This window comes from Perna viridis, chromosome 8, assembly GCF_037379345.1.
Source record: "Perna viridis isolate PV_CMFRI_1.1 ecotype Kerala chromosome 8, ASM3737934v1, whole genome shotgun sequence".
NCBI lineage: Eukaryota > Metazoa > Mollusca > Bivalvia > Mytilida > Mytilidae > Perna > Perna viridis.
In genome coordinates, this window is record NC_142452.1 from 14,529,437 (window position 1) to 14,547,946 (window position 18,510).

An 18,510-nucleotide genomic window follows, 5' to 3' on the forward strand; every position below is an offset into this window, starting at 1 on the left:
GGCATCAACTTATATTGAAGAACTTGAGCTTTAAATAAAATATAAACACTTCATTTAGGTCTCTGTTTGTTACATTTGTATCTAGTGCAGTTCGTTTTGTGTGTGTGTGTATTTGTTTGATTATTTGCGTTATCAGTAGTGTTTTGTCTGGTTTCGTGGTCAAATCTATGTTCTATGAATATTCTGTTTCCTCCTCTAATCATGGTCTCTTAAGTAGCACTTGAAACTTTTTGTATTAAAATCTTCTTTTTCGTTTCAATAATATATTTTTATTCGACGTTTTGACGCAGTGTGCGAGTTTTGATTTTCTTTTCATTCCTTTCAGAATGTCTAGCGTTACATTGTGTGAAGGGTGCCTTAGAGATGACGAGAAAAACATTGCAGATTCATGGTGTGCAACTTGTAATGAACCAGTCTGTTTGGCATGCAGCAAGTTCCATAAGAAATTATCACCGCCTCACAAGATTGTTGGCATAGAGAAAGTCGGACAGGTATCTTTCGAGCTATTGAATATGTCGAAACACTGTTATAAACATCAGGCGGAGAAGGTTGTACTTTTCTGCTGCCAACATGACGAGACCATTTGTGACACGTGCATAACGGAAGAACACCATAACTGCAGACCAATAATGTGTATAGAGAAGGCATCAAAAGATGTCCGAAGAGGAGTGGCCATTAAAGATTTGAAAAAAAGAATGGGAGACCTCATTAATGTAACGAGTAAGTTGATGGGCGATAGTAAAAACGTACAATGGAAGGTTCTAAAGTTGAAATAAGACAACAAATTCATGACATCAAGGCAGAAATCAACAGACATCTCGATTCACTTGAAAAAGACCTTCTAGACAAAATGGACGACTTAAGTAAAATGCATGGCGGTGGTGAAATCAAAGGAAATTCTATGAAGGCAGATGTTGAATATCTTAATAAATGTCTGGTCGACTTAAACGTATTAAAAGAGAGTGCTTCTGAAACTCATCTGTTCCAAGCTGTCAAATACCTTGATAAAGAAGTGCACAAGCGCGAACTTAGGATTACACAAAGCCAACAAAGTGAACCAGCTTTCGAGTTTAAACCGTCAAAACCTTCTTTGGAGTACAAGAAACTACTTTCGTCACTCGGCGACATTAGCGTAGACATACTAACGTTATCGCCTGTTCTGCAAGGACAAACTTCATTGGACAGAAAAAAAACTCGCACTTAAAAGTTCATTTCCTACTTCACAGTTAGGATCAGGAATAAAAGTTTTCCGGGGTTGCTTTGCACACGACAACAAACTACTCCTCCTGCAGCATGATGGGCATCTTCTGATAAAATGCAATAAAGACGGTTCACAGGGCAAAGCACTTATAGTTAGTTACAAACCATACCATGCAACCATGCTGGAGGATAATAAAGCATTGGTATCTTCTAATGCTAACTATATACAGACCATTGACTTAAAAAACGACATGAGTTGTGGAAGGAAAACATATATTGGTAACCAGTGTAGGTCAATCGGTTGTAGGAGAGGGGAAATCTGGGTAAGAAGTGACAAGAACAAACTTATCACATTGAATGTTAGCAGTGGTTCTCAGGTTAGAATAATTGACCTGACCATAGACCCATGGGATATCTGCGTACATCAGTCAGGCGATGTATATTTTACGACATTTGGAGGTAGCGCTGTTTATGCGGTTACAACAGAAGGCGAAGAGCGTCAGGTGTACTTTAGTTCTGAACTGGTGGGCACCAATGGTTTGGCTGTAGATGATCAAGGCTATGTCTACGTTGTAGGATGGGCAACCAACAATGTTCACAGGATATCTCCTGATGGGAAGGACCATGACATTGTTCTGACAAGCGATGATGGGATCAAAAATCCTTCTGCTTTGGCTTATAACAGTGCTTCACATGAACTAATGGTTATCAACAATGATAGTCAATCTGTTCTGTTGTTCAACATTTCATAGTTCATCACATGACTATCAATGATGTATTTAATGATAAACATTTAGCTAACTACGCATCGAAAAATATTTATAACAGTTCTGATGTATTAACTATTCGCGCAAGGATCTAGAAGCCTAGCATTAGATAGGCGGTCGGGTATTCGTCGAGTAGCAGTCGAATTGAACGGGAAGAGATCGTGTAGAAATAGAGTTTGGTCCAAAATAAAACAGTCACCGATTAGAATTTCCGGACCTTCTAAAGTCCAATCGTGACCAATCATGTTCGTACTTTGAACCAGATCAAGTTAATCAATGCCCGATCACTACCATTATAATCATGTTAATTGTTCACTCAAGCAATTTAGAGTCGTTGACATTAGTAATCAAAGACTGAAGTCTTCAAAATCGCTAATCGTTAAATATACTCAAATGTCACTGGTATTTTTGTGTCAATAACTAACATGTAGTTGGACCTTTAGGTATCTGAATTGTACTTCAGTTTTGGTGACTCGATATTTTTGTGTCCATAACTACCATGTAGTTGGACTTTGAGGTATCAGAACTCTGTCTCGATGTTTTGGTATTTTTTTATGTCGAAAACTAAAATGAAATACAAAAATCAATTTAACAAGTACATGTATTAGAGATTTTAACACTTTTTACACTTAGCATGTCAAAGAGTAATCAAGGGAACCAAGATTATAGCGGTAATCAAAAGAATGTAATCCAGCGACAAAGACCAGTCATTGAAAACAGACATACACAACAAAGAACATAAAGTAACTAAAATTATACATACAAAGTAACAAAAGTAAATGAGCAACTCGGACTCCACTAAAAACTGGGAGCATGGACCAGGTGCACCGGTAGGGAAAACGTCCTCTGCTTTTCTAGAAACCCTCCGAGTTGCTCATAAAAAGTCAAGTCCGGGGTAGACAAACGAGGAAAGGAAAACTATGATCCGTTGAATAAATCAGTTTTCACGGTGCAGATGGATACACCATAACGTTCCACGAGTTCATGATGACGACCATAAAACATTTATAGTGATGACTTCAATCTTGTAGCAGCATATCCCGTTCCAGAAGCTTATTTGTGAGAGTTTTAGCGCGATACAAAAATACTGCGTAGTTTCGGCAAGCTCTGGCATAACGTATGAGTTGTGATATGAACACACCATACTAATGTGCTGAAAGGATGTTGCCACAGATGAAAGGAAAGTTGCATACTTACAATCGCAGACATAAAAAATAAAATAGCAATTATTTGTTGTTTGCATAACACTGGTTTTCAGATAGAATATGGGATATTAGATAGATCCTTTAATCTTACTTTCCGCTGTATAGATGACGTATTATCTTTAAACAATCCTAATTTCGGGGATTTGATACATCGCATCTACCGCAAAGAACTTGAGATACAAATGTAAAGGATACTACAGACACTGGGAGGTCAGCCTCACATATTGACCTACACTTAGGTATCGATGATAAAGAAAAACTATTGACTAAACTTCACGGCAAACGTGATGACTTTTCATTCAGAATTGTCAACTTTCCTTTCATTTGTGGCAACATCCCTTCAGCACCTGCGTAAGGAGTTTTCACATCACAACTTATACGTTATGCAAGAGCTTGCCGAAACTACGCAGACTTTTTGTATCGCACTAGACTTCTTACAATTAGGTTTCTGAAACATAGTTATGTTGCTACAAGCTTGAAGTCATCACTACAAATGTTTTATGGTCGTCACCATGAACTCGTGGATCGTTACGGTGTATTCATCTTCACCATGAAAACTTATTGGTTCAACATGTCATAGTCTTCCTTCCAACTTTCGTCTACCCCGCATTTGACTTTTTATGGGCAGCTCGGAGGGTGTTTTTTAGAAAAAAGCAGAGGACGCTTAACCTACCGGTGTACCTGGTCCATGCTCCTAGTTTTTAGTGGAGTCCGAGTTGCTCTTTTACTTTTGTTACTTTTTATGTATTATTGTAGTTGCTTTATGTTCTTTGTTGTGTTTGTCTGTTTTTCATGTTTGGTCTTTGTCCCTGAATTACATTCTTTTGAATGTAATTCTTTCCCTAGAATCTTGGTTCCCCTGATTACTCTTTCATATTTTAATGTAAACTTCCCGTTCTCATATAAGCAAAAAAAAACAAAACAAAACAAAACAAAACAAAAACAAAAACAAAAAACAAAAAAAACACACACACATGCGTATGATGTTGTTTAAAAAGAGATACGTTGTAGCGATATTCGGGTCGCTTATGATATTGACCAAGGAATCAGATTAGGAACCAGATTAAATAATTGGCAATGAATATTGAATTCATATATATCGGGCCGTGCTAATGTATATGACATATATAACCTTGTAACGAGCCCCTGTCTCTGATTCGGAAACTGGGTAATGTTCAATGATAACCAATCATTTCCCGTTCTCATACAAGCAAGAAACACACGTAGAACTATTTAAGAGGTACGTTTTTATCTCGTATGAAGCTAGAACAATGACGTGGCACAGATCTGCAGCATTACGTGGAGTATAAATATATGATTATGCAAATCATATGCCAATATGAAGAACTGACATTGCGGGAGCAAGAAGTCGATAACAATATTAACGGCTTAACAAGAGCGACGTCAGTTCTTGAAAGTCAGTTTTGTTTACAGAGGCCCTTGGCAACATCTTGCAAAATAAAACTGATACACCCCAAGTTCCTCCATATTTCAATGCTTACTCAGTTCAACTTATATACTACACCCACATCAAACGATTACAACTAGGATTGTTAATCATAATAAAGTGATCTTCAACACGATAACTTTAGTTGAAACCTCCAGACTGCATATTCCTCGTCGCCATTCAATTATAGTCCTGTTAGACAAGTCAACATGTCGTCACTGATGGTAGAATTATTGTTGAAAATACTCAATTGCACGTATATTCTTTCAAAGGGTCTTAAATATCGTGAGCTCAGGCATTTAAACTGGAAACAAAACTTCAGGATTCAGATGAGGAACATGAAACTAAATGGGCTAAACAGAAAAGAGAAGAAGTTGAGACAATCTCTAATTGGATAAAGTCATTTGCCGTCTAAGGATGTCAATGAATTCAAAGCCCCGTTCTTGACAGTTCATAGGTTAAGAAGTACTTTGTCAGATTTTTCTTGACACACTTGTCTTCGTATCAGCAGCCAAATTTCCTTAAAACATTGCATTTGTGTGCAAAAGACACTAAAATTACTAAGGAAATGGGTCATGACAATTCATCTGGCAACCTTACATATTCACTCAGCAGTATGGAGGACATAACTGACAATTGATTGTGGCTGATTTAAGTGGGGGGGGGGGTGGATATATGGTGTTCTAAAAAGAAAATAGAGACCAGTATTCAGAATGGACTATAGTTATGTGAAAAATATAAAGCATATAATAAAAAAGCATAAGATATATTTTATCATAAAGCATCTGTACTCTCCCCTCCATCCTAGAAAAAAATCCATCTATTAGTCCATTACTATACCACAACATGTGTTGATTTCGAAGTGATAATTTGGGACGCGTGGCAAACACGAACTTGTTCCAAGTACTTATTCGTAAGTTGAGCACGGTACAAAAAAATTTCGTAATAAAAGGTTCCACAGGCTCTGACACACCGTGTGAACTGTGATATATAACTTCATACGCAGTAGATTTTCTCTTGGTGTCCGTAGCATCCTTTATCGCAAGTTTTATTGGGTAGAATAAATACGATGCAAAAATAACTGAATCTTATAATATAACCTTACCAATCAGAGTAGAGAAGTGGCTCTATATAGGTCATAAAACGAAGAAAATAAAAATGATCAAAACTTTATAATATTTCTAAAAATCCATCTTTCTCTGGCCTTTCACGATTACAATTCTATTTACAGTTTCTGGAATTTCGATTCTCAAAACTCAGTAGAATCATGTTAAGCCGGTTTTTCGGACACAATACACTTTTAACGTTATCTGTGTGTTTTTCCGATGGAGCCGGATTAAATCTCGCTTTGACGGTTCTTGTTTTAGGTGTCAGTGCACTCAAAGTGTTGATTATGTCATTAAAAATCTCGAATTGTTCTCTTCGATATATATGCACAGCATTAGTTCGGTGATTACCCTTAATAATGACAGCTTCATCAGAAAACCCCTTCGTGCAGTAAGTAACGCGTCCAGAATGGTTAAAAATGTTCGTGTTATGAAGTCACAATTGGCCTCCCAAATGCCGGCCAATTAAAATAAGGTTACATTGTGTACATTCTAAGCTAATTAAAGTATATTAAGTGAATTTTTAATGGTTAAGAAGGGGGTTCGTTCGCTGTGCTCACTCCATCCCTTCTTAACCAATAAAATTTTACTTAATATACTCTAAATATTACTTGGATTTTACAGAACGTCAACTATTTACATGTAAAAAACTTGATAAGTGTCATTACCTCTTTTTAATTAGGTCGGGTTTTCATGAAAAAACTCCTCAAATCTTCAATTATCTAATAGGTCAAAATTTCAGCTGAACAAAAGTTTGAAGAAAATCTCATCTTGAGATTTTTTTATGAAATTAACCGATTACTTATCTGCTATGAAGTCCGCCTCATAGGAGTGAAGAAGACCGGAAAACAGAGGTACAAAATTAATTCCCTTTTTTGTACACCGACTGTCTGTTAAAACATATGTCCACCACCAATGTTGTCAATTGAAAAATCCTACATGTTTGACAGATGATGTAGATCATTTCTAACAAAAGAAAAAGAATATACGTCGGATCCTATATGCAAATAAATAGTTGACAGAGGTAGTCGCACCCCTGATTTTGATTTTCTTCTGTTATTAGATGTACTCTGAAAGTAAATTTTGGGATATATATAAGAAAGGGAAATAAGAGCTGACAAAGGTCATAACCTTTTGTAGTTTAAACTGGTCTGAAGCTAGCATGTCAGAACTGCTACATGTAATAGTCCTTTGTTTGTGCATTTGTGTTATATAATAGTGTAATATTTTTTCCACAGTGACCAGTACATAAGAGGGGATGGTTATGATAAGTTACTTTAACTCCGCCGCATTTATTGTGCCTATCCCAAGTCAGGATTTTCTTTTCTCTGTATGTCTTGTTTCGTTATAACTTTTAGTTTACTTTATGTTGCTGGAGTATATAGAGGCATGCTACATTACGCTGTGCATCTGTATAAAGTTGTTTTGCGGTCAGCTGCAGTCTGTCCATTGGTGTGAGGGTTTCTTTGCGGTTACTATGCGGGGTGTAATAATTGGTGGTAAATGAGTGAAACAAAATCCATACAAATTAATTAAGACGTACTTTTTAATGTATGTAAGTTCTTTTATTTATTTTGACATGTTTTCTAGGGAGCTCTAATGGTTTACACTTCAATATAACTATGAATTATTAAGTATGTCAAAGAAAAGGGGGGTTCCAATCATTTTTTCAAAGCATTCTTTTGCTGAAAAACTAGCAAAAAGTGCCAAAACGACCGCTAGTCACATTCACAACATCCTGCCGATGTTCTCAATACTTAATCTACATTCAAAACAGTCGAATATCTGGTATTGATGAAATGAGTTGGGTTCTTTGTTTTAATTGATTTTCTAAAGAAAGCAACCAGTAAGGTAAAAATTTACACCGAAATTATGGAAATAAACGTCGACGATTCCAAATACTAACTAGGTCAACATTGCCTTTTCAGCGAAAATCGTTGGCGAGTCCCTTATAAATGTAATTTAGACTGTGCACGGCGTGACGAGGATTTAGTTGGATAAATTACTTCTACATGGAATGATATTCTCTTTTTCACATATAATACTTTATTTTATCGTACGAAGACAAACAACATTTAAAAGACCTATTCACTCCCTCAGCTACCGATAGTTTTTTTCTCCTTTGCTCATCGGTCATCGTTTGGGAATTAACACCACCAAATTCTCGATAGTTTATCAACACTTTAATCAACAAGATCATTCAATCCTCTCCATGAAAGTTCGTATTTTAGAAAAAAAACTTACCATCCTACGAACAGTCCCGTTCTAAGTAAAAACTATCGTAGGGAAAAAGAGGAGTACTGGATACGCAGACTAGGTACTGCAATACCTCACGGATGCAATGACAACATCAAAAGTATAGGAAACCTTTCAATATAACAATAGCATAAATGTGATGGATTTATTTGACAAAACTCCAAGGCGGGAAAAGAGTCATGGCCATCGCCACTATACGTCACCTAAGTTACATGATGTCTCCATAGATGGTCTCCTTCCTTTCATACAAAAACCTCTTGGACTTCATCACATTAGAACCAAACTTTATTCTATACCTCTCACACTACTACACTCCTTTTACAAAACAGATCTTGACAATCCTGTTTCTGACCCAACCTCATCATTATACAGACTTGTTGCCATCATTTTGGATATTGGTTTCCACACTCTTTAAACCAGTTTGTGTGAATAGTCATGATGAAGAAAAACGATCATTTCTTCTACTACCGTTTGTCAACAAAGGTATAGATACAATTAATTTGGCTAACATCCTCCATCACAAAAACGTTACCAACAAAATTCCCCCCTATTTCAAAGACAAATCCATGCCAATTATTTCATATTCCTATATTTCACCCATTGCATCCAAAATCCTGGAACTGGGTTATGTTGCTACAAGATTGAAGTCATCACCACAGAAGTTCGATGGTCGTCATCATGAACTCATGGACCGTTATGGTGTATCCATTTGCACCATGAAAACTGATTTATTCAATGGGTCATAGTTTTCCTTTCCTCGTTTGTCTACCCCGGACTTGACTTTTTATGAGCAACTCGGAGGGTGTTTCTAGAAAAGCAGAGGACGCTTACACCTGGTCCATGCTCCCAGTTTTTAGTGGAGTCCGAGTTGCTCATTTACTTTTGTTACTTTGTATGTATGATTTTAGTTACTGTATGTTCTTTGTTGTGTATGTCTGTTTTCCATGTCGGGTCTTTGTCCCTGGATTACATTCTTTTGGTTACCACTATAACCTTGGTTCCCTTGATTACTCTCTCACCCTTTTGTTGCGCGATATTGAGACTAGCGAGTATTGTGGTATTTCTGTCCCCTATCCTGGTGCACCCCAAAAGAATACTGAAGCTGATGAAAATAACTTAAGACTTTGAGCAAAGATTACAAACAGCAAGTATATATGAAATATCCCATAATTTACATAGTACCAGTTTTATTTGCAGACATGCATTTTGCGAGAATTATGATGTGTAGAATGTGCTGACAATTGTAGGAAAAGCCTCAGGAACTGAGGATAGTCCATACAACTTCAAAACGTCACTGCAATGAGGACAATATATAGTTCATAGGACAAAAACAATTACCAAATAGTTACGACTTTTTGAGAAAGAAAAACGAAATTTTGAAAATTTCAGTAATGTTTTTATAGTTACTATGTGAATATTATTTTAAAGATTTTCTTTCATTTTGCACTTTTTTTCATACATTGACATGTACAGGATTGATTGATTGATTGATGATCTGATTGTATTTTAACATCCTGTGCCTGACTTTCAGAACAAGAACTGACCAATGGAACACATTCTGCTTTGTTGTAGTCTGACATGCTGACACATGGCTTTAACACCCATTGAGGCAAGTGAAGCAGTAGGGTCACTAACAATTTGACCAAACATGATTTACATTTTTCATAGGAATAATTTTAACTGAGTTAAAACTATACTTTATGAAATCTGAGTTTTAATCAATCTGTAATGCAATAGTTATATCTCTATATTCAGATTTTCTTCCACATCTCTTCCTTGTATTTCACTTGCATGTTTGTAGTGAGAAATGTCAAACTTTTCATGCCTTTGGGTTTCTTTTTCAGAGAACCAAATTTCATAGTTTGCCAAATCTACAAAAAACATGAAAATTAGTACCAGAAAAGCAATGATACTTTCACATATAACGTCTTTTATATGCCTTAGTTTATAACAAGGTTGAATGATGGTATTTAATTAAATCAGTCATGCAAGCACTTTATGTCCCAGTGACCATGGTTAAAATTTTCAACATTTTCAACTATTGAAAGGGAGAATAAGCAGACAAGTACTGTATAAGTATCCTCTTCAGACTACAATAATATAACACAGCAGGGCATGGACCCAATCGATTTAGTAACAACTCCTTCCAAGAATTGTGCAGTATAATTATTTACATGGTGAATTTAAATGTAGGGATTAGGACTTGGTTTTGTATTCCATTATAGTTAAGATCACATCCATATTACAGCCATTGGAAAATGAAGTGAATCGTAACTTCAATGCATAAAATTTGGTTAATGGGGAGACAACTCCATGCAGCAAATATTTTTTTCAACACTTAAGTTTTGAAAAATTGATACTTGCATTTGTTGTCATTTTAGAACAAATTTGTTTTTTATACGAACCCCTTACTATTTATTCATAACTTATGATAGAGTTTAAAATTATGAGTTGAAACTTTTACTAATAAAACTTAAGATAGTTACATTTTTTGCAAATGAATTTACTACATAAAATTTTGGTTTCTTGTAAAATAAAACAAATGATGTTTTTCTCATTAAAAAAAAAGAATAGGGTAATTATAACAACTCATTAGGTACCTACACTATACAGGGGCGAATCCAGGATTTTGGAATAGGGGGGCACACAGTTAAAATTTTGAAAAAATTATAATTTTTTTAGGTTAAATTTTTTAAATATTCTTCTAGAGGGAGTGCAATGTAGGTATTTTTTGTGGTAAAATTAGCGAGAAATTAAAGTTTCAACCTAAAATTGCCTAAATCTACCCAACAACCCATGCTGTGCCAATTTTAGGGGGAGCACGCCCGCCACGCCCCTACCTGAATTCCGCCCCTGCTATATGATATTAATCTGTGACCATAAAATGTTATCTGTTAAATCTAACCTGACTTTTGAAATGACTTACACACTGTATTTACGAAATTCTACGTCCTTCACAAATGGTATTGTAATATGAAATTGATAATAGTAGCCCTGTATTATAGGGGTGAGATAAGAAAGTTTACTTTCACATTACTAACTATCCATGTGTAATGTTAGAAGTAAACTAATCTATTCAGATCATATCACCAAACTTGGCTTTTATTGAAAAATGAGCTGGCCCTTGTGACTTTAGAATGTTTAGAGAACTTCTTGTTAAAGATATATACATAGTAAACAGATGATCTCCAGAGAATAAGGTAGGCTTTTGACATCTTTATAGTGACTACATGTGGTCAGTTTATGGGAAACCACAGTTAGTTGATACATAACATTAAACTGTAGAGGTCACCTTTAATTTGATACATCTATACAGACCCAAACTACTATTATAATAATGTTTTATTTAAGTAAATTGAATGTAATCATAGCCTCTTATATAAGCTGTACATATAGAATCTTTTGAAGGGATATCAGTCAACAGGTCAGTCCTAGCCCCCTGTCTAAGCTCTCCATAAAAAATCTAAAGAACTACCAGTAAATGTATATACTTGTTTTATTGTTATATGCCTATTTAAGGTTTTAATTATTTTGTTATCAGATATAGATTGACCTTTTATTATTGAACTGAGGAAATCCAAATTGTATATACCCATCAGTTTTGTAATTTCTTGCTGTAATCCTATCTAAGACTTTTGATCAGAACATTTAGAACAAAATGTAGTATTATTTGTCTTGAAGAACTTTAGGCTTTATATTTTGGACAATTGATAATTTTAAGTATCAGTCTGTATAATAATCAGGCAGTTGGTGAAGCATGGTATGAAAAAAAAATTGAAAGATTAATTTGACTATTTGCACCATCAAAATCAAGGATAAAAGACAGGACACTTGAGTTCACCATGGTTTGTTATAGGGTTCTTGCTGTATGTTTTTATCTGTGTATTTATTGTTTTTTGTGTTGTATGTTTGTAGTTTGTATTTTGTGTTGGGAAAGATTCCCCTTGTTTGCAGGAGAGAACAGGAATTTTCCTGTATCAAAAATGGATGACAAGGAATCTGTTTTCAGGTGTCTTTGAGCAATGAATTAATTAGGTCTCATTATCCACTTGTTTTTTGGTATTACATAGAAGGGTTGTCATTTAATCTGGAAGTGGTAATTTAATGAGACCATTATAAACAGATTAACCATCATTCAGTTTTATACTGCTGTCTTTTTAGGTCTTCTAAGACTGGATGTTTAATGATACACTGTTGTCTCTCCATTGTTTACACTTTGCAAAAAAATTTAAAAATGTTGCCACCATTTTTTGTTAAACTGTAGTGAATTGCTTTCTTTTGATTGTTGTGAACTTTCAGGTTTTTCATTTTTAAGTTATTGGGCTTTTTGTACAAAATGAAGAGGTTTTTCTGTTACTCAAAATCCCCTGCAGCAATTTCAATGAAAGTTTGATGAATTGTTAATTTGTACTGATGAAATTTAATTATTGTACATCTATCAATAGCTGCTGGAACTGTTTTCTTAAATCTTTGGTGAATTGTTTTATCTTATGGATAACAGCTCCCTTTTGTTTTATATGAATTTTAGATTTTCCATTTTTATATGACTGCAAAATTTTTGCTGCTGTACAATGTTATGGAGTGGTTGTTGTCATTGTCTGGTGACACTTTGTTTCTTGCAATAACTTTAGTTGTGGTTGATCAATTGTTTTGAAATTTTGATATGAATTAACTGGCCAATTAAAGGAAGGTTCCTATGTAGTTTGGAGTTTATGGCCATTATCATGTCAGAATAAACAGCCAAAAAGGGTAAAAATAGGTAGTTTATTTTTTATTTCTGGTCTGATTTTGAATATTTTTGTTTGAGTTTCAAATTTTGTGCATTATAGTTTCCAAACCAGTTGTTGTGTCCATAATGAATTTTAAGTATCAATGCTTAAGTGTGTCAAAAACTAATATTGTGTCCACACTTGCCCCAACTGTTCAGGGTTTGACCACTGTGGTTGTGTTTTATAGGTGTATATTTTCATGATAATTAGTTGCATGTCTAGATAAGCATATTTTGATTTAGTCATTGTACCGTTAGTCTTATATCCAGAAGTTAAGGGATGTATTTTTCGAGACAGGTGATGCAAGAGGAATATTATTTTTTAGAGTTGTAACTTGCCGTAACTGGAAGTTAACTCATTGTTGTTGATGTTTGTTTGACATTTTGACGTATACTTGCCTTAACAGGAAGTGTCTGTATTACGGACAATATGTTCCGAGGTTCTGGACAATGGTCCGAGGTTATTGTGAATTATTGATGTTAGTATAACTTGCCTTAACAGGAAGTTAACGTGTTCCGGACAATGGTCTGAGGTGCCGGACGGTGGTCCGAGGTCGTAGATTGTATGTGTTGATGATAGTGTAACTTGCCTTAACAGGAAGTTATTGCTATATAATCGTAATAAACTGTTGATTAGCAACAATTCTCTTTATTTTGAACCCGCCTGGAATTGTGAGCAACTTGGCATCAGTGGTTAAAACATACCAGCCAAGAGCTTTGCAAATACTCGGCCACCATGGCAGTTGTATCATGCTGTACTCCAGGAAGCTTTTTACTATCTGTTAGATTTGAAACTTTTACCTATAGGTTAAAAAGACTTTGATATCTTTTGATACAAACTGTTTAAGCTTAAGTGTAGATTGATAATAAGATGCATTAAATCTCTACACTCTCTGTATTGACAGACTTCTCCATGTTTGACCTGAGAAGAAATGTAAAGATAATTGTTATCAGAGAGATTATCAGACATGTATATAGTTTTACTGTTCCATGCACCAGTGAATTTCACCTGTTAACCAATTAAACTATTAAGGTAGGCAGAACTATAATGGTAGTAAGATAATTCATAATTTTCTGGGTCAATTCAATGTAAATGAAGCAAGAAAATATTGTTTGTTTAATTTCTTCTATTTTCTATGTTTAATTGGTCATTTTTGACTTGGAAAAGAAGCTGTCATAAGATAAGGTATAGTGATACATTTAATACATATACATGTACATGTAATGTCTAATGGTGATAGGAATTCTAATAACATGTTTTTACATTGTTGCATAATGTGTAAAGATTGTTTTTGAATGTTTCTATTACATAACTTGTAAATCTGATGAGTGTTGTATAAAATCTCTGATTAATTTTGTGTACTATTAGAGATGAAAATCAGCTGTTTTACTAACATGAAGAAATGTTTGTTGAGAAAACTTTAGAAAGAAGATTTGATTGTGGTCTGGTATGGTATGAAGGGTTATCAGGGCTTATCCAGGATGGTGGTTTGGGAGCATAAATAGAAATAAAGACTGAGAGTAACAAGCCAAGAAAATTGCAGGGGTAGAGTCAAGATTTCATGCAAAATGTTTTTCTCTCCCAAATTTAAAGGGGGCTTATGACTGGTCCCCTTCTAGTAATCTGATCATGTTTATAAGTAGGCCTATTCTAAGCTGTTCTTCTGTCAACCATATACTATACTCAACTGGCTATTTAATGTTTAGTGTTTTTACAAAAATCGTAAATTCTCCAGATTTGTGTAAGCTCTTTGCTAACCTTTTCAAATTTCAGATCTCTATAACAAAGATGTTTAACATTTCGTTGTAGTACCTTGGCCTAAAGGTTTTAAATACCTACACAGTCAGGTGTTACATAGGTGTAATTGTCTTTTTGTAAAAATCACTTTTTAATGTAATTGTCATTTGTACAGCTAGGAGAGGGCTTCAGTATTAAGTTACATCTAAGGTAATTATTATTAATGCATTTCAAATTAATCTCATTCTTTCTTATACTAAAAATGCCTTTTTACAATTTTTTTCTGTATGTTTTATTCACTGTAAATTAGGATATTTTTTGTCAGAATATTTTAGAAGTATTTGTTTTATATTTTATATTATTTGAATATCATTTGTTATCTGATATTGATAATGCAGAATGTGTTTTAATTGTAAATGGCTTAAAGAAATGTGTTGTTTAATGCCTTCAGAAAGAAGTATCAGTTGTGAACCCAAAAATCTGAAAAGGTTTTTTTTGCTATAACCTGGAAGTAGCAAGGTGATAAAAGGGGGAGGGTCAGCAAATACATGGTTTTAGTTTAAGGCTGTGAATTTTAACTGTCAATGCCTTTGATAGTTTGCTCAAGTTGAGAACAACTTGGAAAAGATTTTTTAATATTTTTGATGGTGTGAGGTGGGGGAATTAAGTCTAACTCTGTGTTGATATGTTACTAGCAGCTAATGTATCAGGTGTAGTCAGATAGCAGTAAAAAAGGGGAACAGTTGTGCCGTGAAAACTGATTTGTTCATTGTGTCATAGCATTCCTTTCTTCTTTCGTCGACTCAGGACTTAACTTTCTATGAGCAACACGACAGGGGTTTCTAGAAAAGCAGAGGACACTTACCCTACCAGTGCACCTGGTCCATGCTCCCAGTTTTCAGTGGAGTCCGAGTTGCTCATTTACTTTTGTTACTTTGTGTGTATTATTTAAGTTACTTTATGTTCTTTGTTGTGTTTGTCTGTTTTCCATGTCTGGTCTGTCCCAGTTTTACATTCTTTTGATTTCTGCTAGAATCTTTGTTCTCTTGATTAATCTTTCATCTAGTTTTTTTCATTTTTCTGCATGATTTTAATAAATTTTATTTCCAAGTCTTTAGTGCACTGTGAACCTAGATTTAACCCACCATTTTGTTTTGAAATGCCTGTACCAAGTCAGGACCATTGATGTACCAGCTGCTTCGAGGTGTAATATTTATTTTGCTAGATTTGGACTTGACTTAATTATGGATGGATTAGTGTTCGGTAATCTCGTTGTTATCCTTATTTGATACTTGTATTGGGGCGAGATTGGTCTATTCTTTACCCGCCTCTGCCACTTGTATATACCAAGTTCACTTAGACTCTGTGTTTGCCAAATTATCTAACAGCAAAATGATATAATAATAACAAGACATGTCACTGTCTGAACTTTTAATTATAATCTGAAAATAACACTATAATTCACCCATATCACCTAAAAATAACTTGGCCAAACATTTCACATATTTATAATCATATGTATCAATAGGTGTTATGTTTTATGTCTGTGGTAGATTATACTATTAATATCATTTCACTATATAGGTACTTTCTATTGTATTAACCATCATGTTATAAATTCTCTGTTCTCTTGGCTTGACATTTTGTAGTTTTTACAGAATGCACTGGTGTGATTGATGGTTTGGTTGTTGCGTAACTAAATATTTTGATTTGATAAATTGCTCCTAATTTAATTGATTTTCAGGAATGCTATAAATGGCATTTGTAGGTGGATATGCATAGACCAAAAGAGAAAAAGCAAGTACTATCTTTAAAAAGAAAGATAGCCAATGCAGTAAAATTAGTTTCTACATTCCTTTCTAGAAAATAGCACATGGCATGCAATTTCAAATTTTTGATACAGTGTTTTCAAATGCCTCTAAGTTATCAGTATTTGGCCAATAAGGAAACAGAATTGTGATCAGGTGACTAGAACATCCTTATTGTCAAAGGGTAAAAAGTGAAACTATACCGATTGTGTCGGTATGGACATGAAGCACATATGGGAGTTACTTAAGTGTCTGTCTCATTTTCAAAGAATGGAGACATACTTTTATTTGTCCTCTTTCTCTCGTTCTTGTTCTTCACTTTTCATTCAAAAGTTTAGGGTCATATATTGTCATACTTTTTCCACTTTTGACCTACTTGACTTAAAGCATACATATAGAATGTATGTTTCAATAGGAGTCCATATATTTATTACCTTCTTTGATTATATTCATTTGACCTTGAACATTGACCTTAGCTTATGCACTTTCTCTGTGAAATTATCCAGGGTTTATCAGGGTTTACATCCATATCTGACATTTTTATGGATTGTTGGACTTATTCATTTTGTCACCATTTTGAGAGAATAGGGTACATGACTATTCTAGATAACTCCTCCTATACTCAATCTACTTAAAAACTAATCTCGCTGCTCCCGGTAACCGATAACCGGGAGATGTGAAATTGGTTTTTAATTAGATTGTCCTACACTATTTAGGATAGGAATTTAATGCTTTTCAGAATGATTATATATGGAATGAAGATGAACATATTATCATGGTTTTGATATCTATCAGCATTTGACTTTTTCGTGGATAGTTGGACTTAGTCATTTTGTCTGATCATAAAATTGTTCCAAAGAATTAAAGCTTGTAAGTATAAATTGACTTTCATATATGTCAGAAAATACATGCAGGGGCATCAAATGTGTATCTTAGACACAATAATCTTCTCATAAATGAATTTTGACAACCAAACATAATGTGGTAGCTGTGTTAAAATGGACTGTGGGGGCATCCTTTTTACTAGTTTGTCTTTTGACCTAGGCATAATGTGTTTGAACATATCACTTGTATGTGGGGTGTTGCATGCTATGACAACCTTCGTATGATCTTGACCACAAAGGTCAAATTTCTGTTTTTTGTTTTTTTGTTTTTTGTTTTGCTATTTCCAGTAGTTTTTTTAATGCCTGAATAAAGTTCTGCTGATGTATTAGAAGGGGTTACAAATGTTTTTGAATTAAGCCTTACTATAATTCTTTTCATAAGTTGATTAATATAAATAATATATGGTAAATTGTTGTCAATCCATTCATACACACTTCAAACAATAACTTAAAATTGCTTCCAGCTGAGGTGTGTGTTTCTATTGTTGTAAGCTCCCTTCTAATTTTTATAAATTTCTGCTTTTACATTTCAGTATTGGTGACAATATTCATGAAAAAAGGGTCACTTAGGTGTGATTTTCTGATTTTTGACAATAATGAAAATAATTCTCTCAGTAATTGAATTGCTTGATTCATCAATGGGGATGAAAAAATCTGCACAGTTCCATGGTAATTGAATTACCATGGAACTTCGCAGAATTTATTATCGGTACTTGATCTAAGTGGGAGAATGTATGCTTTTCTCCAAAGTACAGACCTGAATGCAGTAAGGACAATAGTACTTAAAAATATGGCAAATGTAGATAAAAAATGCATTGTTTTTTTTTCTGTAGGTTTTTCTATACTATGAATAACCTCTACCATTGGAAGCATCTGATTTTTACATAATTTAATCTGTATCGTTACTGCAAATCAATCTTATTTTCAGTAATTGTTTTCATTGGAGAATGTTTGTTTATCAGTTAAAATTATATCTCTGAAAAGTTTAACTTTCCAAAATGCCTCTCATTTTGCCATGTTAAATCTGAACATACAAATGTAATTGTCAGTATTGTTAAATAATTTAAAATTATGAATATTATGGAAGATTTAAGTTAGAACTGGATGAAATGCTTCTTGCCTGTTGTTAATATGCACTTTACTATAGAAGTCTATGGGAAAATTAATACAATACTGAGACCTCTCAGCTGATAAAAATGAATATACTTTGAGTTAACTCCCTTACTAGAATGCTGTTGGACTAGGAAACAGATTATCTTTGAAACTGTAATTAGGGGCATGTAGTTTAATGCATCTGCCCTGTATGCAAGTATTGAGAAAAGCTTCCTTGC

At 34.3% G+C, this 18,510-nt stretch overlaps 2 protein-coding genes across 4 annotated transcripts in view; both read left to right on the top strand.

Moving 5' to 3' along the window:
* The first annotated feature begins 325 nt into the window (after positions 1-325).
* LOC148609454 (uncharacterized) lies at positions 326-2,584 on the top strand. Its single transcript, XM_088542138.1, has one exon. It carries the CDS (start codon positions 1,380-1,382, stop codon positions 1,950-1,952), a length of 573 nt encoding a protein of 190 aa, XP_088398264.1. The 5' UTR covers positions 326-1,379; the 3' UTR covers positions 1,953-2,584.
* Positions 2,585-13,648: 11,064 nt separating this feature from the next.
* Positions 13,649-18,510, top strand: part of LOC148609455 (uncharacterized) — a 48,559-nt gene continuing 43,697 nt past the window's right edge. For all 3 annotated transcript variants that reach the window (XM_088542947.1, XM_088542954.1, XM_088542957.1), the window contains exon 1: positions 13,649-13,782. The gene's annotated coding sequence lies outside the window, so the exon portion shown is untranslated. The remainder of the gene's footprint in view (positions 13,783-18,510) is intronic.